Consider the following 26826-nt stretch of genomic DNA (forward strand, 5'->3'; position numbering starts at 1 on the left):
CATCTATTAATTTTTGTTTTGAAATAATTTTAGACATACCAAGAAAATGATAGAGTGCACAGTGTTTCTTATATCCTTTCTTGTTGTCTGTGGTATATTTATTAAAAGTAAGAAGTTAACATTGGTAGAATACCTTTCATAAAACTGGCCTGAGCCGGGCATGGTGGCACACACCTTTAATCCCAGCACTCGGGAGGCAGAGGAAGGAGGATCACTGTGAGTTTGAGGCCACCCTGAGAGTACATAGTGAATTCCAGGTCAGCCTGGGCTAGAGTGAGACCCTGCCTCAAAAATAAAAAATTAAAATATATAAAAAATAAACTGGCCTGGAACATGCTATGTAGCTTAGGCTGGTCTCAAACTCATGATATTCCTGCCTTAGGTTCCTGGATGCAGAGATCACAGCAGTATGCCAATGTGCCTGACATTTAATTTCTTTATTTTTTATTTTTTTATTTTTATTTATTTATTTGAGAGCGACAGACAGAGAACGAGGCAGAGAGAAAGAGAGAGAGAGAATGGGTGCACCAGGGCCTCCAGCCACTGCAGACAAATTCCAGATGCTTGCGCCCCCTTGTGCATCTGGCTAACGTGAGTCCTAGGGAATCAAGCCTCGAACCGGGGTCCTTAGGCTTCACAGGCAAGTGCTTAACCGCTAAGCCATCTCTCCAGCCCTAATTTCCTTATAATGATATAAAAATGATTGATGATATTATGGTGTCCAAATTAATTAGAAATTATGGGGCTAGGAAGATAGCTCAGTGGAAAAGTTATAAGTGTGCAAGTGTGAGTGCTCTAGTTCATAAGCTCAGAGCCCACATAAAAGCCAGAGGCCATGCTAGGCTTCTGTAACTCCAGCATCCAGCCAGCAAGAAGGAAGTTGGAGGCAGGAGAATATCCTGGAAGTTTGTAGACCAGCAGTGGGCAACAATGAACACCAATGACTCTGACTCACATGAGGCAGAAGGTGTGGACTAACACCTGAAAGTTGTCCCCTGACCACATGTGCCATGGTGTACATACACCCTCATGTACAAATAGACCAAAAAAATAGAAATCTTAGAAATAGTCTAATCTTGTCCCTCAAAAGTACAAAGTTGAAGGCCTGGGAACTACTCATAAAGCATTATTGGTCTAATGACAGGAAAGTGGCATTTTGTAAAACTTAACATCATCCCAAAATAAACTCAGATAATCATAACTCTAGGTTCATCCTGCAGATGATGTTCCCACTTTGATTTTAGCCCTTTCGTGAAAAAGGATGTGTTCTACAGCATCAAGGAGTATAAACACATTTGAAAGTTGGACACATGTCAGAAGTTTTAGGATAGCTGTGAGCTTCATAAATTCATCTTCAGAATGTCACAAATATTGACTTTTTCTTGGGTAGATTTTACTTTCAGCTCTTGCTTTTTTTTGGTCATGAAAATGTGAGGCATGCCAATGAGGTAAGTGCTTGATAATTCAGCCTGTTCCTTGGAGACATAATGCAGAGGCAAACACTGACAATGAAAGTGTGAGCCTTTTAATAAAAGCTAGGGACCTTTAGAAATTGATTGCTTAGAAATAGTCTCTAAGTTTTAAATTCCATGGGCCCAATGAATCTGGGGGCTGGTCAGCTGTAGAAAGCAAATGCAGTGTCCATTTGCTCCAGTCACATGTCTAGTGTGAATCAGAACACTGCTGTTTCCTTCTTGATCCTTTCCCACAGTGCTCCTGCACCTCCGTCCCCTGCAGCTTCAGTTGTGGTGTGTTCACATGTCTGTCTCATGTGGAAGAACAATCTTGTGAGCCACCAGGGGTCTGTCATCTTGTGCTGCTCAAAGCCCTTTAATTCCAAGTGTCCTTGATTTGAGGAGGCAGCTTCAGACAGCTATTGAACAAGTTTGCAGTACTTAGCCATATGACTGCATTAAAGTCAGCTTCTTGTTCCGCTTCATCTTCTTCCAAATGTTTCTGGAATTTGTGATGATTAAGGTGACAGCCTCAAGAATCACAGTTTCAAGCTGTTGATTCCTTCGTCACCTCATGGTAAACCTGAGTCATTCATTCAGTGAGTAGAAATTGAGCAATTTTATGTGCCAGAAACTATTCTGGGTACTGGGGATACAACAGAGAATATCACGCATGCTTGATAGTAGACCAGAAGGATATACATGTGGGTACAATGCATAGTTTATCTGATGAGATCTGTACTGCTTTGGAGAAAAGTAAAGGAAGGAGGATAAGGAGTGTGTCTTTGTGTTTGTATTTGACAGTAGGCTGTTCTGAAAAAAGTCTCTAACATGAAAGGACAAGCCAGGCTGATATCTAGGAAAGGAACATTACAGGCAGATGGAACAAGTAAAAAATTTAGGAGGTAGAAGTAAGTTTGAGAGGAAGAAAGGGAAGTAAAAAAGTCAGAGTGGCTGGGCAACTGGAAGGAGGGGACTAGATCATAGTGGTGGGTGTCAGGCAACCTAGGATACTATAAATCATTATAAAAATACTGACTTTCGTGGGGCATAGTGGCACATGCCTTTAATCTTAGCTGTTGGGAAGCAGAGCTAAGAGGATTGCTGTGAGTTTGAGGCCAGCCTGGGACTCCTTTATGGGCTCCAGGTCAGCCTTGGCTAGAATGAGACCTTCAAAAAAAAAACAAAACCAACAACACTGAAAACTTTATTGTTATTATTATTTTTGCTCTGAGTGAGGTAGAAAATATTCAACAAGAAAACAACACACTGGCTTCCCGATCATGGACTTGTCAGTTTATTGAAACTAATATTGAAGGGTCCTAGGTATGAGCAAATAGAAGACTATTTCAGTGATCCAGGTTAGAAAATGGAGACTTGCACCAGGGTGGTCATAATGGAGAGGTGGCAAGAAGTGGTCAGGTTCTCATATTTAGAAGATAGAGTCATTTGGGTTTTCTTGTGAATTGGATATTTGCTGTGAGAACATGCTGATAAGATGTTCACTGTGAACATAGCAGTTCACACCTGAAAAGGTCGAGTTACTATTGACCTGATGGAGTAAGCGGTGCAGGAGGATATTGGGGGTTTGGTGGTAGGAAGTTGCATGTGGTTGGCCATGACTGGAATATGCTTCAGCTATTCACACCCCCATCCCTTCACTACATCTACTCCAGCTTGATTGATTGATAATATAAACGTTTTAGTATTTATTTAAATCAAGCACATTAAGTTTCTTGCTGCCAGGTGCTCATGCCTATTACCTAACTGATGCATGTATATATCATATCATATATGTATATATGATCTCAAGCAGACTTACTCTGTTAAGCAGTAGGTGGCAATTTCCCAAATTGGTTCTTTGACAAATACAAATGTTACTGCTGCTTTACCATGTCAGGGAACGTAGAATACTCCCATGTTGGCAGAATCAAGTGGTGGAAATAGTAGGGCTGAGGGGGAATACAGAGTTAGAATAGAGTGCTCAAAACTGAGGAAGCTTAAACAAGTAGTCCAACAGCAGTACTTAAAAAAAAAAAAAAAGCCTCATACAGTTTGTTGGTGTTTTCCAACTCAAACACATACTCATGAAGATCTGGGCAGCCTGGGCCTCCTGCTGCCCCTTTGAACAGGAGGTCCTGCTTCTGATACATCATTTTCATGAGAAGCCAAAGGCTAGTCCAGCATCCAGCCTTGTTTCAATCCAAGGAGGAAGGCTTATGGCCTCTGTTTCACCTGCATTTGCTATCTTGCCTCATAACTTAAAAGAAGGAAAGTATCCTGCCTGAAGCCAATGACTCAGATGCCACTTAGGCTGTCTGCTGTTGTGAAGGCTTTCTCATTAGCAGTCATAAAGAAATTTGGAAACTTGGCTCTGCTTGAAATATTACCCTGCTGGGAAAAATCACATGGGAGCCAACATGACCTCTCCATTATACTGGTACAACTCATATGTGAGGTGGTGTGTGGTCAGGAAACACTGGCAGAGCATATGGCACTGCTGCCCTCTGGCTTCTTAAGTGTCACATGTGACTAGGACCAAGCTCAGATCTACTTCTCTTTTCTTAAATATTTGATTTATTTGCAAGCAGAGAGAAATAAAGAAGAGAGACAGAGATTGAGAATGAGTGTGCCAGGGCCTCAACCCACTGCAAATGAACTCCAGATGCATGCACCACCTTGTGCATCTGGCTTGTATAGGTACTGGAGAATAGAACCTGGGTCTTAGGTTTTGCAGGCAAGTGCATTAACCACTAGACCATCTCTCCAGCCCTCAGATCTACTTGTTTATAAAGAGTGCACTATATTTTGTGTGTATGTGCATGCGTGCACTCAGGCATGTTCATGTGTGTAATGTGGTCTCTCTGTGTGTGTATTGCATATGTACATCTGTGCCCATGTGGCCCCCTGCACTGGTCTGCAGTGGGGCATGCTTGCATGTGGTGGTCAGAATGGAATGTCTGGTGTCCCTTCCACCTGTTCTTAATTGAGCAGGAGTCTCCTAGTGATTCTGGAGCTTGCTGTGTTTTTGTGAGCACCAACAATTTGCAGGTTTCTGCTCCCCACAGGGCTGGGTTTACAGATAATCATGGCAATGCCCAGCACTTAAATGGGTCCTAGGATTCAAATTTGAATGGTCTGTTAGGCCTCCTCAGGCCCTCATGTTTATATAGGAAGTGCTTTCAGCCACTGATCCATCTAACCAGCCCTGAGTTTACTATTTTTGTTGATGTTTAAGATATTCAGGGGCTGTAGTTATACAGTGGTCAAGCACTTGCAAAGTCTTGGGTTTGCTTTTGAGTACTGCATGAATAAATAAGTAAGTCGATAAGTAGAGGCACAGTAAAAAAGACCCTGAAATTTATTTAGTACTATGTTCTAAAACATATGAAGCCAGGTGTGTTGGTTCATACCTCTACTACTACTTCTTGGGAGGCTGAGGCAGGAAGGGTCACATAATGGGGTAGTATCTCAAGAAACAAAAGTGAAAAAAATTCAACATCTACTTTTTAAAATTAAAATATTTTATTTATTTATTTGAGAAAGAGAGAGAATAGATGCACCAGGTCCTGCAACCATTGCAAACAAACTCCGGATGCATGTGCCACCTTGTGCATCTGGCTTATGTGGGTACTGGAGAATCAAACTTGGGTCCTTTGGCTTCACAAGCAAGCTTTTTAACTGCTAAGCCATCTCTCCAGTCCCATCATCTACTTCTTTAAGAAGTCATTTAAAAACTACATTTTTAACAAGACCCGTTTATTGAGAAGCCAATGTCATCCTTGACAATGAAGACTTAGTTTACATCAGAAATTTGCACCTATCTGATCTTGGAACTAAGCAGGGTCAAGGCTTGTTAGTCCTTGGATGGGAGAAATGTACACCTAAGCGTTCTGTCACCACTGACATTGCTCTAGATTGAAGATTAGTTAGCGCAAGAAAATATGAAACCAAGATAATAAATTCCACAATACATATGTCATAATAATAATAATAATAATAAAGTATAAAGATTACAAGGGAAATAAATTATAAATAGATGAGCCAAAATTAATAGGTCTATGAAAAATAGTAGTCTATGCATATAGTATAAATAAAAACTATTAAAGGAGCTATTATGGATCAACTAATCATTTATTATGTTTTACATTTAGTTAAAAGTTTTGAATAACATGCTATGAATCACAATAAATTCTATGCAACTATAAACAAATAGATGAGAACAATATTGCTTAGGTAAAGAGCTTAAAAGCAACAAGAAAAGATTGAAGATCAAATTGATCTGACTCTACAAAACAATATTTCTAGCTAAGTGGAGAACTCACAGCTTGATTGGCAAAGTAAGTCATAAGTAGTGATGTATTGGTGTTTAGCAGTGAAGGCTCCAAGGGAGGAAAATGTACCCAGATTTAAGTGGAGTGTGGTTGCTCATATCTATCATTCTGGCACCCAGGGGATGGAGGCAGGAGGATCAAGAGTTTCAAATCAGCCTGGCTGCACACACTCTTATTGAAAAAAAACAAACCAAGATATGCTGATTTCTGTGAAATTCTGCTGCTACAACTGTATGATTTCAAGGATCAATTTAAAGTCCCCAAGCAGGCATTAGGAGGAGGTGCACCCAGTGGGCACTCAAGATCTAGTTGCCACATGAGTGGTGCAGGCATGGTAGAGCATGCTGGCCAGCTGTCTCGCTATCATCTAGACACACAGGCATGATCTGTCTTCCAGGACACAGCATATTCCTGCATGACACTGCCATCCCCAGAAAGTATGGGTAGAGTTTATTGAGAATGAAAACCTACTGTGTTATGTCATAGAGAGTGCTGACGGAAAGCTAGACCTGTATCTCAGGGTGAAGAGCCCTGTAGAGTGACTTGGACCCACCTTGCTTAGGGACAGAAATCATGTAGTAGCTGAGGATTCAGGGGAGCGGTGTTGCCAGGCAGATGTCTAGCCTAGAAAAAGTGGTGGGATCAGGGTAGAAGGAAGTTCTTCCATGATTTCTGCTGAACCCTGTACTCCTGGCACCTGTGTATGTCTATCTCACTATCTTCCCCATTTTATTTGCATCCCCAATCTCAGTTTTTAACTCTTCTTTAGAAGCAATTCAATTATTTCCTACATTAGTGTTCAGAAGTGTGGCCAGTAGAACTCTCAGTCTTGGGAAGAGTGGTTATGAAGGAGCAGGAAAAAGGGGGGATTGCCTGGTCACTGATGAGGTCGCCAGGTGTTGGCCTGTAGCAAAAGATCCATCTCACAGCAGCAAGGCAGTCATTATATTGTCAGGAGGAGAGATTTCTAGGTTGTTGTGTGTGTTGGCAAAGTGCTTCTGCCAGAGGCTTACACTTTTTGGTGTGTATGTTTGTGTGTTCATAGGTGTGTTGGTGTGTGGGGCTCTGTGTATAGTCCAGAGGTTGACACTGAATGTCTTCTATTGCTCTCCACTATATTTACTGAGACAGGGTATCTCACCTGAAGCCAGAGCTCAGTGATTTGGCTAGTGTACCTAACTGGCTTGTCCTGGGAATCACCTGTCTCTTCCTCCTGAGTGCTGGGATTACAAAAGAATATTTAGGTGGGTGCTGGGGTCCAACATGGGTCCACACTCACATGGCAAGTACTTTACCGACTGAGCCATTTCCTCAGCAAGCCTAGGAAACAACATTTCATGACTGTGAGCTGGCTTTGTGATAATCCTGTCCTGTACATGCCATCTGAGAATGTTTTTTCTTTATTATGTTACCTTTCAATTCTAATGGGAGAGTGTGGTTTTAGGTCAAGAAGGAAGCAAGATACAGTTGAATTTCAGAGAAGTGAAGATTTATGAATATGGGAATGATACCTTTATGTTCTATAATTATTTGAAAGCTGTGACTGGGTATTATTTCTTTGTAGGTGGTAATAAAAAGAACCATCTAACATGGGATGAGATAGACATGCAGAGAAGAAAGAGTAAAAGAAAATGTATTTGTCTTTAAGGGACTAAAGTAGATGAGTCTTATAATACAAAAGTACTTGTAATAGACACAGAGAGGACTGACTGGCAGGTGAGAGGAGCCATTAGAATTGAATATGAAGCAAGCAAGAGCTCTCTGGGCTTGAGAGCTTTGACTTCTCATGAGTGGGCTGGACATTGGGTATAGAGATTTACAGATGCCTGTGTTTTTATTTTATCTATTTGTGTACAAATTTATTGTGTATATCTGTGCATGTGTAGGTGCATGTGTGTACACATACACATGTGTGAATGTGGAGGCCAGAGAACAACCTTGGTTGTCATTTGTCAGGTGCTGTCCACCTTTTGAAACAGAGGCTTTCCTGGTCTACGAGTGACTGGCCAGCAAGCTCCAAGGATCTACCTGGCTTGGCCTCCTGCACACTGGGATTATAAGCATGTGCTAACATGCTCAGCTTTTTTTTTTTTTTTTTACATGAAATATGGGTTCTAGGGATCAAGCAGCGGTCTTCCCGCTTACAAAGCAAGTGCTTTACTGAGTGAGTTATCTTCCCAACCCTAGATGCTTTTGTTTTATATATATATGTTTTTCGAGGTAGGGTCTTACTGTAGCCCAGGCTGACCTGGAACTCACTATGTAGTCTCAGGGTGGCCTTGAACTCAAGGTGAACCTCCTACCTCTGCCTCCCAAGTGCTGGGATTAAAGGCATGTGCCACCATGCCTGGCTTGATGTTTCTGGTTTCAATGCTTCACTTTGGTCCATTAACATTCCTTTGTTATGTGTTGTAAGTTTTCTTTAGTGCTGAGCTCTCTTCATCATCTGAGTTTCTGCTTTGGTGAGTTTTGAGTCTCCACAGCCATCTCCCTAGAGGAGATTTTCAGGCTAGCCATGAAAGAAGCACTCATATTTAATGTGTAACTTATTCTGTAATGTTTCCTGGACCCTGCTAGATGTGATAAAGATCACTCATCTCATGCTAGGAGACAACTTTCTTTTCTTGTTGTACTGATGCTCTTAAATCTCCCTGGCATTTGCCTGTATCTGTAAAAAACAGATTCTCCAACTAAGAGTGAGAGCAGTGTGGATCAAAGGGAATATGCATGGTCATTTAAAAGGTTTTTTAACAGGCATACCCTCCCATCTTATCCAAAGCACAGTAGGAGCTTCTGTCTAGAATCTATGACCTTCCTATCCATAGCCTTTTAACCTAATTCTCAGTAGTAGGTATAAGTTCCCTCTCACTAAGTGGGCTTCATATTCAACTGGAGAGCAGCTGATTACCCCTGTAGTCAGTGTGCCACTATTGCACTGGTATGTACATCTTGTCTGGCTGGTTGATTTTGTAGCTTGCAGGATCCACTGCTTGTTCACAGTGCTGGCAACTGTTATCTCCCAGCAGCTTGCTAGCCAATAGGGAGCTGGCTACCATCTTAGTTCCAGCATGGCCTCTTGATGTCCTGTGGTCACAATCTGGTGTCTTTTCTTCATTAGGGTTTTACTATTTATATCTGGTGGCCAGCCCTAACTTTTCATATTTATTTATTTATTTACTTAAGAGAAGGGGGAGCAGATAGGGAGAGAGAATGGGCAAACTAGGGCCTCTAGTCACTGCCAATGAACTCCAGACACATATGCCACCTTGTGCATCTGGCTTAGGTGGGTACTGGGGAATTGAAGTGCCTTAACCACTAAGCCATCTACCCAGCTCCCAGCCCCCACTTTTAATAACAGATTTAGTATCTATCATTTGCAGGGCTGTTAATTTGATGATTCAGTGCTCCTCCTGACTCATCAGTATGTTTGTAGTCTTTCCTGTTTTGCTTTGTTTTTAAGTCATTTCATAGATTTTTAGCTGGTTTTCATTAATTCAGCTTCTGAATATTTATTTTTCTGGAAACCCTCACTGATTGGAACTGTTGACTCTTGAGATTAGAAAGAACTTTAATAATATTCTAATCAGACTGACAATTTGACATTTGAATCCTGTGTATTTCTTTTCTATTTCAAAGTTAAATAATTGATTGGGTCTGGATTTTTAATAGTTGGGTTTTACCAAGAAGTAGGATTTGCAGGTTTTGACATGCTTTGTCACCCACAAATTCAACAGTTACTTGGGCATAACCAGTAGTTATCTTTTGGGGTGACTGTAGGCTAGATAGCAGGTTATCTTATATTGAAATGTTAGCTTACCAGTCAAACATCCCTGGTGAAGGGCACTCTATCCTTTAGCTCGTACTTGGAAGGTTAGCCCCGCAGCTGGACTTGGATCCAAATGTTAGGGCAGGCTGAGCTCAGCACTTGCTCTTTCCTAGAGGCTTCCTCTCTGCTTCCAGTCTGTTTGCATTCAGGAATGAATATTGAAGGTTGAAGGTTGATGGCTTCTACTTTCAGAGCTAGCCTTCAGGTCAAGGAGCTGCCTCTGTACAGATGCTAGGAGAGGTTTCCAAGTTAGAGATCTGATATTCTCTGCCTCCAGAGTTTGAATAGAAATTACTGCATGAGGTGCACATTTTAGTATGGAAGGCTATCTGATGACTGCCCATAGCTTTGATAGGTATTATGAAGCCCTGGGCATTGGTGGTTTCTGGTTTTACCAGTACATTTCATGTGTGCCTCTTCCTGTCAACAGCAGTAGCTTCTTGTGAGCGAGCATCATACAGCTGTGTCAACACTGAAGGCTAACCTACTAAAGATTTCACTGACATGCAAAATTAGCATGAAATAAGGCCAAATTACTCAAAGAATTGTTTTATTTACTCTTAATTGAAAAGGAATGTATATTTTAAATCCAATAAAATAAAATCCTTTCTAATATCACCTTATATGATAATGAAGATTAATAGCTTATTCCTTCAGATTGTCTGTACATGTAATAACCTATTTCTCTATGGCTTCATTTTTCTGTAGCTTCTAGTTTTGCTGTGCATACCTCTTGTCAACTTGGGGGAAGCCAGAGGGTGGACAGAAGGCTGCTTTACGTGGTATCAGATAAAGGGGAGTATGCTTCATCCTGCCACGCTGCAGCAGCTCAGTGGCCTCATTGTCCAGTAGGCCATCACGACTTGTTGGCACGAGAGCCTGCTGCCTTGTTCTGCCCATCCCAGGCAGTTTGCGAGCACGGCATCTCTCAGGCTTTAGTTTTCAGTATCCCTGACCACGTACAAGTCCCAGCCCTCTGTGGGTACTCATAGTAGCTATTTGTGTAGCATCCTGCTCAGTCCTGCCCCCACCCTTTGTTTTCCATCACTGTTTATACAATATGATTTTGCGCTCGCATTTGTCTTTTCCTCTTAAGATCACCTTTCTAACTATTCTGATTTATTTTATATTTTAGTTCTCTGTAACTTCATTCATGTTTTTCTTTGTCTTGTATACAGAGAGATTGAACTATTTCTATGATAAATTGCAACCGATCTAGTAGTTCCACTTTCTGAGGTTTTAGGAAAAACTGCTTTTGTTCATTAAGTTTCATTATTACCCAACTCTTTAATAAAGCTCTTCTGCTTTTATCTTATGTAACTGATGTTGTAGGTGTCCACATGAAGCTGTCATGAAGTAAGAACTCCAAATGTGACGTGGTAGTGTACCCTTTAAGGGGTTTTATGAAATTTATTTTGTACTTATAATGCTCTACTGAAATGATTCTTGTTCCATACAATTCATTCATCTCAAACTAACCATTCAATAATTCTTAGTACTTCCACATAGTTACATTAATCATCACTATGGCCATTTTTAGAACATTTTTATCACACCCTCTCTGCTTGCAAAGCCCTAGTCCATTAGCTACCACTCCCCATTTCTCTATAACTGCCACTCAGCCCCTAGGCTAGTACTATTCTGTTTGCCATCTCTATAGATACACCTATTTAAAATTTTATATAGACAGAATCATATGATAAGTAGACTTTTATGTCTGGGTTCCTTCACTTACAATGATTTCAAGGTTAGTGTATGTTTCATTCTATATAACTAGCTTCATTTTTGTTGCACAGTTATATTCCCCAACATGGGCTGACCACATCATTTATATCACTCATTGTTGATGGGTATTGGCATGTGATTTCTTCATAGCAAAGTAACTCTTTTCTAAATGCAAACAAGCATTTTATAGTATGTAGGTAGAAGTTACAGATGGTTAGGAGGAAACAGTTTGTTTCTACCTATTAAGCATTATTGTGGTGTTTCTTTCAAATATTAAGAGTAGTATTTTGGCATTTGGAAATTACCTATGAAATCAAAACACAAAATGTGTTATTTTTGATTATAGTATATAATTCTCCTATAAAAACATTGAACATGTAAGAAGGTATTTTCGGTCATTTTTTTTTTCTGTGATTCTTATACATCTCATTCCCACCCCTCATTTGCATTGTGTATCAGATTGTCCACATGGGTAAGACTAGCAATAGTTTTCTCCACTGAACACAGTGATGGTGGGTCCTGGAACCCAGATGCTGACTTCATCTCTGTTGTAGAGTTAACCGGCTGTGTTATCACATAAGCATATTACTTAACCTTTCTTAGGCATAGTTTTCTCATCAGTAAAGTAGGAATAATAGTATAAACTTATGGATTGGTTGTGCAGGTTAAACGTGTTTATATAAGTGAAGTGTCTGGCATGTGGATTATGTTCATCAATACTGGCTATAATCCATATTCTTTTTGGTAATACAAGGCACTTTATATATGTGTATATATAAACATTGTAGTAATGTAATATCCTAGTTACACTTGGTCTATGACTTTTCCCACCTTCAGTAATAATAATGCATTCAGTTCTCAGTACTACAAAAGTAATTTTGTGCAGTTTTGCCTATCATCTCCTGACCTTCATGTGTAAACTCAAATGGATTGCCTCCTAGAAGGGAGAAGAAGATAGAATCCACGGATAAAGAAAGTGGATTAGCAAGAGGAGAATGGGCCAAAAGGTGAAAATAAACTGAGTGAGTCTCTTAAACCTTAACTTACTTCTTATATGGCAATAATTAATTACTGAAGGAATGGAGTTTTAAAAATTAGTTCATTGAGTCTGCACTTCAGAGTTGGAGGGTTCTTCAACTTTCATTAAAAATTTAAGACTTGGGGGCTGGAGAGATGGCTTAGCAGTTAAGCACCTGCCTGTGAAGCCTAAGGACCCTTGTTTGAGGCTCGATTCCCCAGGACCCACTTAACCAGATGCACAAGGGGGCGCACGCGTCTGGAGTTCGTTTGCAATGGCTGGAAGCCCTGGTGCGACCATTCTCTCTCCTTCTCTCTCTTTCTCTCCCTCCCTCTTTCTCTCTCTCTCAAATAAATAAAATAAATAAATAAAATTTAAGACTTGGGCTGGAGGGATGACTTAGCAGTTAAGGTGCTGGCCTGTGAAGCCAAAGGGCTCAGGTTTGATTCCCAGGAGCCACGTAAGCCAGATGCACAAGGGGGCGTGTGTGTCTGGAGTTTGTTTGCAGTGGCTAGAGGCTTGGCTCACCCATCTTCTCTCTCTATCTACACCTCTCTCTTCCTCTCTCTCTCTCTCTCTAATAAGTAATTAAAATAAATTTAAGACTTAATATATACATATATCAGTGTATCACATTGTATACTTGAAATATATACATTCTTTTATTACTCTGTTAACTTTCAGTAAAGATGGAAATTCAAGATAAAAACGGCATTTCAATTGTCCATAGTGACATTTGAGAGATACGGTTTATTTGCTTCTTTACTTGTCTGTATTTGTAGGCACACATCACAGATTATATTGCATTGGGGGACAACTGGAAGGTGTTTGAGTATTTGTGGGAATTCACTTGCTTTCACACATCATAGGAAACTTTCCCTGTAGCTGGAAACATTAGGTCTCTTCATAGGTACAGTTACCTTTATCTAGTGAATAGGGAGGTCAAATTAGCTCATTGCACTCTTAAGAAGAGGATCTCAATTCAAGCCTGTTTTGTTCTTTTTCCTTGTGGTATCAGTGTACTGTCTGTCCTGTATTTTGAACAGAAATTTTGTTTCACCAGTGTTATGCTTAGCATACAGCTTTCTGTGAACTTGAAGCATTCTCATCTCCCATCAATAAATGTCAGGTAGATGGCGTACACACTTTTTTCTGGTAGCTTTTTATTTTTATTTTGAAATATTTTATTTATTTATATATTCATTTCTATGTGTGAGAGAGGGGCAGATAATGAGAGAAACAGAGAATGTGGGCACACCAGGGCCTCTAGCCACTTCAAACAAACTCCAGACACATAAGCCACCTTGCACATCTGGCTTATGTGGGTACTGGGGAATCGAACCTGGGTCCTTAGACTTCACAGTCAAGCACTTTAACCACTAAGACAGCCCTCTAGTAGTTTTAGTGCTGTCTGTCTTTGTAGCTGGTATTTATAGTGAGGAACTATAAAGAGAATAAATCTGAATAAATTAGAGCCAATAGTCTCTCTTTTATATTGCTTTCATGATTAAATAACATTAATAAAAATCAAATGGGGAAAAATGCATTATAAATAAAAATATTTAAAAATTACACCCCATCCAGAACTGTCACATTTGCATGTACTGTTTTATTTAGCTAAATAACCACAGTACAGATATAAGTTCATCCTATTTTTTTTTTTTTTTTCGAGGTAGGGTCTCACTCTGGCTCAGGCTGACCTGGAATTCACTATGTAGTCTCAGGGTGGCCTCGAACTCACGGTGATCCTCCTACCTCTGCCTCCCGAGTGCTGGGATTAAAGGTGTGCGCCACCACACCCGGCTCATCCTATTTTTTATACAACTTTTTATCATCATTTTATATATTACTATGCAGTTTTTATAATTGTTTAACATACCATTCTCATATTTAACAATTTTCTATTACCTAGTTAATTTCTAATTATTTCTAATAACACTGTGTTGAACACATTATGTGCAGCTGTTAATACTGTATATTATTTTCACGGGGTTTTCAAACATATTGCCAAGTTAATTTCCAAAAATGACTATTTTTTATTTAGTTTTAGCATAGTTTTAATGAGTGTCACTAGCTTTTGGTGGTGAATGTTTTCCAGAGGGAGTGTCTACCTAATTGTAAGTCCTTATATCATGGTTATTTGAAATATACTAAGAGAAATTGCATTGTCTACATCTTCCAATGAGTGTATGGCTGTATGACTCATTTTTGGAGAGTCTAAAGAAAAGCTCAAAAACATTGTGCACAAAACACTAGACTTATTAACCAGCATTTCCAAAAATTGGAATTTATTCTCATATAACCCTATTAGTGACAGGAAATGCCATCCTATATTTTATCTGGGAAAAGCAGCAAATTTATGACCTAGCAGAGTACTCCATAGGTGAATTATCTCCTGAAGGAGAGGCAGTAAGGATGTTTGCTCTACCTCATTCCACCTCAGTAGTAAGAGACTTAGATAGATGTTTCATTCATTAAATAGTGACTGAGAGCTTACTATGTGATATTCATTGCTCTACCAATAGGTTTATAGCAGTGAACAAACTCAGAACATTGGAGCTGGGAAATCATTCAGTAAACTGCTCGTTATGTAAATATGAGGTCTTGAGTTCAGATCCTTAGTCCTCCATAAAAGCCAGGTCTGGTAGTATACTCCTGTAATCCTAGCACTGGGGAAACGGATCCCTAGGGCTTGCTGGTTAGTTAGTCTGGCAGAATCAGTGAGTTCCAGATTACAATGAGAGACCCTGTCTCAAAAAAATAAGATGTAGGGAAGGAGAGATGGCTTAGTGGTTAAGGCGCTTTCCTGCAAAGCCAAAGGACCTCAGTTTGATTCCCATAACCCACGTAAGCCAGATGCACAAGGTGGCGCATGCATCTGGAGTTCATTTGCAGTGGCTGGAAGCCATGGTGCACCCATTTTCTCTCTCTCTCTCTTTGTCCCCCCTCTCTCTTTCCCTTTCTCAAATAAATAAATAAAATATTTTTAAAAAGATGTAGATTGAATGAGAATAATACCCTATGATGACCTCCACATGACCCATGTATACTTATGCACACATACCCCTCCAAAAAACAAAATTAGGTAAAACTAGTCCTTGACCCCACTCCCCATTCACCAAGCAATAGGGAAAAATGAATATGGGTGTAGCCATTTAAGAGAAGATTTTATCCACTATTTTGCATAAAATACATAGACTTTTCATTTATATCTATAATAAGTGCTGATCTTTGATTTCAACAAAAAATTAGACACATTGTGTTTACCTTCAACAAGCTCATAATGTATGGGGAAAATATGGAATGTTAGCTACTGTGATGATGTATACAAGTGTGCACAAGGGAACTTAAGTCCATATTCCATGAGTTCACGTGTTTTTCAACTATAAGAGAGACTTGATACACACAAGAACTTGTAGGCCACTATTACAGAACTGAATCATATTTCTGTGTGTGACTACCATGGATTGAAAACAACTTAATTGACTAAGACATCTTCTAACTTTTGTTTAGAATATGAATTTATTCATTTCTAGTCATTTGCCTACTATCCTGTGATCACTGTAATTTTTGTGTAGCCACTTATAGGTGACTGGAGTATTCATACATCAGTTCCATCATGGAAAAGAAGCAAGATTGGAGTAAGAATATTAATGGGCACCCCTGAAATTAAAAGAAAAAAGGTACAGCATAATACAAAAAAAACCAGGATATCCATTAACAGAATGGAAACTGGCTGTGATGTGGCAGCTGGGTGGTGTAGAGCAAAGGTGTCATCCTCTCTGTCTCCCCTGGGAGTTATCAGGTACTGAAGAAGTTCTGACATTTGTAGACTGTGATGAGAAAAAAAAAAAAAGGAGCTCATAAAACATAATTTTAGAAAATTACCAGTAATTTTACATTTAAAAAGATTTCCTAAGATTGATTCAGGAGAAAGACAGACTGGAAATACTACCTAGGGATTATAGCAAGGCTTGTCTATATGATTTTGATGGTGTTTCATTGCTTATGTAAGAAGATGTTATTAGCTTTGTTGCAGAGCAGGATTAACTTGGCTTCTGCCCAGTGATTATCCTGTCCTCATATGCAAGAAAGATAGTCACTGTGAAGCTGAGGAACAGACACACAATTATTTTTGAAGGAGATGGAGGAAGAATGAAGTCACTGGCGACATGTCTTTTTGTAATCCTGTCACTATACAGAAGCCATAAAGCAGCTGTGAGTTGCTTTCCCCCCATTTTCCTTAAATGGATGAGTGTTTTTGATTTAGCATAAAGTTCATGAACTAAGAAAAGTATTGGGACACAGATGCCTGTATCTTTCCACTCAATGTATCTTACTACCTTTAACAGCCTGTTAAAACTGTGCTTTTATTTTCCCCTTCCCAATATAAATTGTCATCACCAGGCTTAGCAAATGAAACGGATTACTTACAGTAACTGTAAGTGGTTATGTACTCTAGGTCTTTGACAGAGCTTTCCCAAAGGACAAGCAATGTCTTTCAAAAAATCCTATTACGGGATTTTATTTGCAGATACAGTGAAGGCAAGGCTGAAAGCCTCCATGTTTTATTATCACCCAACTTCATCATGTCTGCTCACTCTACTGAAAACTGGGAAGAATGATACACATCAGCTCTTTTATTCTTTTGTTACTACTCTGTGCAAATAAAAGCATACTGAGGAGTTTAATGAAGCAGTATGTCCTTGGAGGGAGCTTTGAAGAATTTAAATGTCTTTAATACTGCATGTTTTTGTAAAAAACATAGGCAGGAACAGAATTCAGTTTTGATGGACAGGTCAGTGTTTGCCACACATGTTCTTGAATGTAGCAATGACCTTTGAGGCAGGTGCATTCAGTGACTGTTACAATGTGTTTTTGAATGTGCTGGCCAGTAGTTGGAACAGTGGAAACCATAATAGAGCTGTGGAACAATGAGTGTTAGGAATGACCTGGTTAGCAAAAAAATGGAGACTGTGATGTTCAAGGGACAAATGAATGAGTTGAGGATGTTTGGTGAGAAGCCACGTCTCAACGTGCCTTGGCCTTCGTAAGCAGAAAGGCAAAGCTGTGGATCTGTGCTGCAGGTACTCAGCAAACAGGCAGGATGGATGGCATTCGGGTGTTTGTCACTAGATGTTGGCTTCAGGTTCAGTGTCATTCCTAGCATGAGCTCTCCTTACAGCTGAGCTATGAGAATACAAGTACATGTTGATGATTATCAAAAGGATAATCTTGATTCTGCTTTACACTTCAAAGTCTTGGTGCTTTGTTATCACTTCATGAGCATGTGTATACCTCCTGATTGACCATGACACAGAAGCATGGATAATGCTGGGTTATGGACGATCAGCCCCAGATTAGGTTGGAATCGATGCTGGTGTGCCCTTTACTTCTTTACGGGCTTATCTCTGCTGCACTACTTCTCATCATCCCAGGATGGGTGTTTTCAATGCAGAAGGAAACAATCCTCTAACTTCCTTCGGGGAAGTAACAAGGGAATTGTTTAGCATGTCAGAAAATTCAAATTGCAGAATTCTTGTGTGTATACATATGTACACATGGGTGTTGAGGCTACAGGACAACCTCATGTGTTATCTTCAAGATTGCTACCCACCGTTTTTTTTGTTGTTGTTGTTTTGAGACAGGGTCTCTTACTCGCCTGGAGCTCACCAGTTAGGCTAGACTGGCTGGCCAGTGAGGTCCAGAGATCCTTATGTCTCCATCTCCCCAGCATTGGGATTACAGATGCACACCACTAGATAATGGCATTTTCACATTGGTTCTGAAGATCAGATTCAGGGTCTTATGCTTAGCAAGCACTTTACCAAGTGAGCTATCTTCCAGCCCCACAGCAACTCTTGATAGGTGTGAACAGATAGTACTTAAATAAGGGTTAGTAGGCACCTCACCAATGACACGTGAAAATATTCAGGTAGCTTAGCAAATATATTCCTGAACTGTTAGAAAACAAAGGCAGCTATTTTTCCTCATTTCCATGATCTCTTCCTAAGTGAAACTGTTAAAACGTTCAGTGTGTAACAAAATCTTAAGAAATGGCTGATTTTTTTAAAGCCAATTTTGTATTTCTATTTGTTTACTACTAAACATTTCAGAGTTGAAAAACTCCTCTATTTGGCAGTCACATTTCCCTTACACAGCCAGCAAGGTTTTTAGTGTGTTTGGGGCACGCAGCACATTCTATTTTAGACTCTGAAGGATCGTTTCAGTGTTTGCTTCGGAGTATAAGCTATGGAAGTTTATGAGGTAATTTGCAGCAGATCCACAAATGTTTACTCAGAGGTTCACCATCTCTGTTTCTGCAGTACCTCTTATATATTTATTCTGGCCTCATTCACAATGCCACAGTGCTTGGTTTGTGTCTTTTCCATTAAGCTGGAGCTCAGTAATGACAGAGCCATCACATCTGAATCCCAGGTATTTTGTATAATCCACAGTACTAGTTTGAAGAACTAAGGAAAGGCTGAAGAATATTATTTGTTAATTATGTGACAGTATAACTGACCATCACAAATTTGTAGACATTTTTCATTTTTAATATATTTTAGTTATTTATTTGAGAGAGAAAGAGGCAGAGAGAGGGAGAGGTTGGGTGTGCCAGTGTATCCAGCCATTGCAAACGAACTCCAGACACATGTGCCCCCTTGTGCATCTGGCTTATGTGGGTCCTGGAGAATTGAACCAGGATCCTTTGGCTTTGTAGGCAAGTGCCTTAACTGCTAAGCCATCTCTCCATCCCCTGACAATTTTCCATTTTTGAAACCATGTTCAAAAGCCTGGCATATAAAGGAAAGACTTAGAGCCTAAGGTAATAACATTACCCTAAGAATCTTTAGGGAAGCTTCTCATATCTGTGTCAATGAGGATAAAGTCTACATGCAGTAAGCACATGGAACAAGAAGAGACATGGAGCGTTTGGTCTTTCTCTTCAGGTACAACTTGGGTACTTCTGACTTCTAGGTTTTGTTCCTTCTCTGCCTCCTAATTTGAGAACTAGTTGGCTCTCTTTGCATCCTTAATCTGGATTGTTGTCATTGCCTGTTGATCTTTGTATATCTTCCTAATCCTTTCTGTCCTGCTTAATTCTGTGCTGTAGATTCATATCCACTGGAGCTTTTCCTTGGCATTTGCCTGTCCTGTCACTGCCAGTGCTCTCCAGGGACAGCTGACTTAGTTGCATCCTGCCACTTATCAAAGCTCTGTGTTGGTGTTAGCTACTTATAAACTGACTAAATAACTGTATCTGCATTTGAAATAAGACATAAAAATTTAGGTTGGAACTATTTACTGTAGATATATATATATATATATATTTTAATTTTTATTAACATTTTCCATGATTACAAAATATATCCCATGGTAATTATTTATATATTTATATAAAATCTCCTTACTCGAGCATACTTCTACAGGATGTGTTGCAGGCAATAAAAGTTTGATAACCTCACTGTGTAAAATGTAGAAACTGTTAAGATCTTAAATATGGTTCTTGCCTAACTTTAAGGATATGAATATAATAAAAATAACAGGCGAAAGCCAGTCCTAATCTCATTTAGACGAGCTTTAAAATTGTGTAGTAGTAAACTGGGCATTGTGGTGCACCCCTTTAATCCCAGCACTCGGGAGGCAGAGGTAGGAGGATCAAGGCCACCCTGAGACTACATAATGAATTCCAGGTCAGCCTGGGCTAGAGTAAGACCCTACCTCAAAAAAAAAAAAAAAAAAAAAAAAAATTGTGTTGTAGTAGTGGAGGTTGTGAATCCTGTATCCCAAATCTTTGGATCATACGTGCTTAGGATGTATATGTATGTACATAGTATATGAATGTATGTGTATCCTAAGCATATATATGTATCATATATATATAGATATAGATATAGATACACACACACACACACAATCCCCCAAGACTATTTTACATATTTTAAACAATTTTGTATGTGAAATGAGGTTTTATGATATGAAATTTTTCATTTGCAAAATCATGTCAGTGCTCAAAAAGATTCAGATTTAGGGCTGGAGAGATGGCTTAGCGGTTAAGCGCTTGCCTGTGAAGCCTAAGGACCCCGGTTCGAGGCTCGGTTCCCCAGGTCCCACGTTAGCCAGATGCACAAGGGGGCACACGTGTCTGGAGTTCGTTTGCAGAGGCTGGAGGCCCTGGCATGCCCATTCTCTCCCTCTATCTGTCTTTCTCTCTGTGTCTGTCACTCTCAAATAAATAAATAAATAAATAATTTTAAAAAAGATTCAGATTTAGAGCATTGGGGATTCTTAACCTGTGTCACAGATTATCTGATTTATAGAATATTAACTCTGTATAAGTGTGTGAAAGGACCATGCATTGTGGGTGTTTTATACATAAACTTGCACACCCTTTTAAATATCAAAAACAAGAGAACTTAGTTATAAAAAACTTCAATTTTTTGACTCATTTCTAAAAGTCTTTATTTCTTTTTGAACCTTGACTTTTTTAATGTTGAGTATTTTATGGATTATTTTTAGTTTGAGGGCTCTGATTCTAGACATATTTTCTCTGAACCTTGGCTTCCTCTTAAAAATAGAAAAATTGAGAATATATAATGACACAAACATTTTCATAATGAAAGCTGTTAGGATGATACAAGTACTTCCTTGGACAGGCTCCTTTTCTCTCCTTAGGAAGGTCTTCAACTGCATGGTTACTTTGGTTTGATTTTGTTGCTAAGTTGTAAGACTTTGTGAAGGGAGAGAGCCATAAAATTTATTGACAGTTTGTATTAGTCTCATGTAGAGTCTGTGAAAAGGATAAAATCATATTTTAAAAGTGCCTTTGTGACATATTTTACTTCTGCTCAGTCTGTGGGATTTTAATTGGAAGAAACATAGCATTAAATCCAGTTGTCACTTGGTTAAATCTATTAAAGAATCATTTAAAATTTTCAATGTTGAGTTTCCCGACTCACTTGAGAAATTTCATGGCTCATAACATATCTCACTCAGCTTCTTTGCACTCATGGATTTCAACTTATCAGCTTGGCTTCCATATTTTGTAATGTGAACAAATATTAATGAAGTTTGCTCTTTACCAACTAGTGCAAATATATAACAGTCTTATTGGAGTTGGCTTTGGAGTCAAGTCCTGGGTGCACACTGTGAAACCTTAGGCTGATTATTGAATTACTAGGCCTGGGTTTGTTCCCCTGTGATGCAGGGATGGTACCCATTTTGGAGAGCTGTTTGCTAGGCAGAAGACATTTTATGTAAAGCCTTAGGTCTAATTATGTCTGGTTAATAGCAACCAGTCATTGAAAGCATTACAAATGTAGCTATAATGAAATTTCATGCTATCAAAAGAAAAAAAAAACTTAGTATTTTTTAAAATTTAAATTAAGTTGTGAGCAAAAGCACCTGATCATCAGGTATAGTCTGATCCATAATGATCTAATAGGATGTCATAGCTCCTTTTGAAAGTACTTTCATGCTGTTTATAGGAGACATTCTACATGGAACATCAGCTGAACACGTGTCAAAATAAGAAAAAATAATAAAGCCATCTAAGGAGACTGTGATAAAATATCTGATGACCATGATATAGTAATACTCACTATGTTAGTATTTTAACACATTTTTACAGAAAAGGTCCCCAAGTAAAAAGATACTTTAATGATGAGGACAGGGTCAACACGAAAGTGTATATTGATGCTTAATTATAATAACCAATAATCGAGTGCTTATGAGGTGATGGTTGCCACGTTTTAGTCCTTCAGCACAGCCCTGTGAAGTAAGCCGCTGCTCCTCTGAGAAGCCTTACTGGGTTCCAGGGAAGGGACCACACTTCCCTTTTGCCTGTCCAGTCTGCCTGCATTCTGTCATTATTTTTGAAACGTGACTTCCTTCACCTTATCTTCAGTAGAGATTTTATATGTACTTGGCACAGCAGTGCCCCGCAGCAAGCTAAACAGCATTGTTGAGGTGTTGTGTTTTTGTATTGGTCCTGTGGAGAGTGCAATTCTTCTTTCTACCTTTATGTTATTCATGAAAATTTAACCATTAACAAGCTGAATGTTGGTGTGAGGTAAACGTTCCAACAAAATAGATGTGGGTAATGAAATAGTATCAACCTGAAGCCCCCTCCCTACATACTGATTGTAAAAACAAACAGATTTATTATTTTATAGTAGCTATTGCTTTATAAATTACAGCAGAGTAAATACAATAAACTTCAAAGAGGTGTCCAAATTTTGTGTTCCCAAGTTATCGTAACTGTAATGGACATTTTTCAATACTGAAATTATTTAATACAAAGAAACATTCTTTGGTCCCACTGTGAACATCTATCTGTTAAAATGCAGGCCACAATACAGGTATTCTTATTTGAATAACACAGGGAATAACATCAAGTTATTTTGCAGTCATTTTTCTCATCATCCCAAAAGTTTTACCAATGTACAATCCTAAGCATAGATTTTTTGAGTTGGAAGAACCTAAGAGATCCAATCTAACTCCTTCCTGCCACCCAGCGAGGTGAGGCGATTTATCTGAAGTCTGTGTGTGAATAAGAGAACCAGGGAAAAAAGTCCCCATTCATTATGCCACAGTGCTGCATTCCTCTGGGGGGAAAATGCCTACTCTTTCCTGGGCTTTCATACAAGTTAGAGTCTTGGGATGGTTTTTTTCCATGACTAACTAGTGTTCTTTTGTTTGCTTGTGTGGGTGTCTGGGAATAAGCTGAGTATGTTTGTTGTAACAATTGAACAGTATAAGGTGATAGGGTGACATTTGTCTAGTTAACACTTTAGCAGTCAAAAACTGGTTGTACCCAAAATTCTATGCCCTCATTTTTGATAGCTATTTTGATGGAGCTTCCTAATTTTGAAGTCTGAATTCCCTGAACTTTTATGAAAATTGTATGAATGTGTGTGTGTGTGTGTGTGTGTGTGTGTGTGTGTGTGTGTGTGTGTGTATTCCAAGAAAAGATTTGTAGCTTTCACCAAAGCATACATAGTTATAAAGTACTGTTTGAGAAGACAAGAACTAAGCCTGATTGCACTCAATGTGCGAGTTATATTAGAGGGCTCAATTATCTCCACCATTTTCTGTGGGAGCCCTTCCTACTGAGAAGTCTTCCTGAAGCTTCTTGGATCTTGCCTTGGAAGCCACAGCAGGTGGGGGGAGCTCAGCCTTTTTGTTCCTGGATTTCTTGGGGCTGCCTTCTTCTCTTTTACTGCTCTTTCTTTAGGAGGGATTTTGAAACTTGGGCATGTATATTCATTAGAAAAGCTCAAGAGAGTTATTTCAGTTTTAGCTTGATTGAAAAGGGTGTATGAGCTGACCTGATAACCTAAGACTATTGCAGTAAGAAAAAAGATCGAATTGGAATTCCAATCAATACTAAACAAATTAACTTTTAGAATACCTCTAGTTTTTTACTTAGAAAATCTTTGTGTTTGGTGTTGAAATGTTCACATTTAAGAGCAGAAGGAAAATCCATGGATAGTGGTTTACGATTTGCTCAGCTCTCTCTAGAAAAATTGAATATTTCCGTCTTGATTCTCTTTGACTGAGAAGACTCTATCCTTTCATAAGAATTCATTTTTGATGGGCATCCTTCCCAGAAGAAAACAGATACAAAGCATTTTCTATTTATTGCCTGTTACTTTTTAAATTTTTATTTTTATTTATTTATTTTTTTTTTTGAGGCAGGGTCTCATTCTAGCTCACGCTGACCTAGAACTCATTTTGTAGTCCAGGCTAGCCTTGGAACTCATGGCAATCTTTCTACTTCAGCCTCCTAAGAGTCTGGATTAAAGGCATGAGCCACACTCTGCTCTAGTTGGGGTGTGTGTGGGGGTCACCAACAAACAAAAACTCTAGCATTTAGACATAAAAAAGAGCTAGCACCAAGACTGAGACAGTTCATTTATTTTAAAATATTTTAAACTTTCATTAAAAAATTATTTATTTACTTTTATTTATTTGAGTGAGAGAGAGAAAAGGGGGGAGAGAGAGAATGGGTGCACCAGGACCTCTAGCCACTGCAAACAAACTCCAGATGCATGTGCCACCTTGTGCATCTGGCTTACATGGGTCCTGGAAAATCAAACCTGGGTCCTTTGGCTTTGTAGACAAATGCCTTAGCCATTAAGCCATCTCTCCAGCCCATTTATTTGTTTTTGAGAGCTCTTACTGATATCATATAAACCTTAGGCATCTTCTTAGATAATAGGGAAAGAGACTGGCCTCATCCTTGCAAAACTCACAATCTGCTGGGGACATAGCCTGACAACTAAGAACAATTCAGCATGCTAAATACTCACTGGAGGTACAAGAGAAAAAAAAAAAATCATTGATCTCAGTCTGGAGTCTAGCTAGGAGGAGGAGTGGGTGTGGAGCCAGCAGAGGTTGGGCAAGTGTGCACTTTACCAATGATATAACATATATTTGAGTTAATTCTTAAAGGTTCAACACAAACTTGTCTGGCCAAAAAAAAAGAAAAAAGAAAAAAAGAAAAGGATTGAATTTTAAATAGGAGGTGACATTTCCTGTTCTCTTTGTTTTGAATTAGAGCTCCAAACGAGAGTGGAAGCCCCTGGAGGACCGTAGCTGCACAGATATCCCATGGCTACTGCTCTTCATCCTCTTCTGTGTTGGGATGGTAAGGACAGGCACAGGTGACTGGACCTGAGCTCATGATGCAAGGGGATGATGGATGGGGAGTAGTAATATACATGTGAAAGTATATTTTACCCTCTGTTATTACTCACTTAGACTAATTAGAGGACCTAAGATAACACTGAGGTGTTTTATTTTCCCTTCAGTTCAATTCAGTGTATTTGGTATGCCCTATTATTTTGCTTTCTTCTGTTTTTATGTTTGTTTTTTTTTAACATGGAAATTGAGATGAAAAATTAAGGAACCACTGGAAGTTCTTATTTTGTTTACTAGATCATTTCAGAAACCCAGGTCTTATGATGTGAGTTTTTGTGAACTCTGATCCTGAACTATTAGGAAGCAGAACACTTCCTTGAAGTCCAGAATCCTGAGTAATGACTTGCCAAGTTCACTCAAGCCAGTCAGTTATCTTTGGGCCAGGCAGTTCTCTTAGATAGTTGGTGTCCTTTGTATGGAAGTAAATGTTTTTCTAGCTAGTATCAACCGTACTTCCAGTTCTAACATCTTTTAGTGCTTCCTCCTTGGTAGAAGGGTATTTACCCACTTCATCCTCCTGCCCATAGTAGATGCCTACAGAAGGCTTTCACTGTAATGAGTGGCACTTCTCTGCTGGAGATCATTTCATGGTGTGATTTTCCACACAGTGTAGATGAGGAGCAGAGTTCTTGCACAAGGTGCTAGGTATGTACTAATTCAGAGGTATCCCCACTCTGTCTTGCTAGAGTTTTGGACACAGCTTTGGGGTCATTGCCAGTGTGCTGGGCCCCAAACAGATAGACAGCAGTTTTAGAGATGGCTGATGTTTAGAGCTACAAAGGTCTTAGAAATCCTCATCTCGTCCACCACTCTCGGTTTACACAATAAAACATCTAGCCCAGGGATGGAGATGTCATCCCGTGCCATGCTGCTACTTAGTGGAAGAGCTGCCGCAGCCTCTTCATCTAAGCCAATGTTGCTTCCTACCACACTTTCTACTTTGTCTGGGGAAAGCACAATAGCACCACAATCTCTCTCTCATTCTTTTGCAGTTCAAAAGACAATAACACCACCTTAGGTGGCCTTTGTCTTACTCAGGTATGAGTGGTTGTGTCTTATACTTTTATTGAGGTTCTTTAGGAAAGTCATTATCTGTAGCGCTGTAAGAAAAATCTTTGGAAAATTCTTATTGTATGTCTCTGCCCCCTCATAGATGTTATCTGTGAATCACAAAACAACCATATCTTGGCCTATGGGCATAATTGTAGGTATAAGTTCTATCCCTGAGCCAAAGAAAAGAAATTAATAAATTTTAAGTTTGGTTCTCTTAAAAAAATTTTATTTATTTGAAAGCAACAGACAGAGAGAGAAGGAGATAGAGAGAGAGAATGGGCACGCCAGGGCTTCCAGCCACTGCAAACGAACTCTAGATGCATGTGACCCCTTGTGCATCTGGCTAATGTGGGTCCTGGGGAATTGAGCCTTGAACCGAGGTCCTTATGCTTCACAGGCAAGCTCTTAACCGCTAAGCCATCTCTCCAGCCCAAAATCAATAAATTTTAATGAGATGTAATAAATCCAATAAAATCAGGAATATTTGTTTCAAAAATGAAAGTGCAGCTTTGCCAAAGTTAAGATATTTAGAAAAGGTCAACAATGCCCATTTTCTAACTTAGCCCTTGTAAGATACAGTTACAGAGTTTACCTAATAAAAAGGGAATGGCAGCTGAAAAGTACCACACATGAATATTCATGAAGATTTTGGAAAAGACTGGTAACAGAAGTCGTCCATACCCATTGAGTATAACTCTGGGGCAAATA

General features: G+C 39.3%; 1 protein-coding gene across 4 annotated transcripts in view; it reads left to right on the plus strand.

Moving 5' to 3' along the window:
• Slc44a1 (solute carrier family 44 member 1) overlaps positions 1-26826 on the plus strand; it is a 224334-nt gene that overhangs the window by 29521 nt on the left and 167987 nt on the right. For all 4 annotated transcript variants that reach the window (XM_045141826.1, XM_045141828.1, XM_045141827.1 and 1 more), the window contains exon 2: positions 24923-25012. In XM_045141826.1, coding sequence (XP_044997761.1) covers positions 24923-25012 — 90 coding nt within the window. The remainder of the gene's footprint in view (positions 1-24922; positions 25013-26826) is intronic.

This window comes from Jaculus jaculus, chromosome 1, assembly GCF_020740685.1.
Source record: "Jaculus jaculus isolate mJacJac1 chromosome 1, mJacJac1.mat.Y.cur, whole genome shotgun sequence".
Taxonomy (NCBI): Eukaryota; Metazoa; Chordata; class Mammalia; order Rodentia; family Dipodidae; genus Jaculus; species Jaculus jaculus.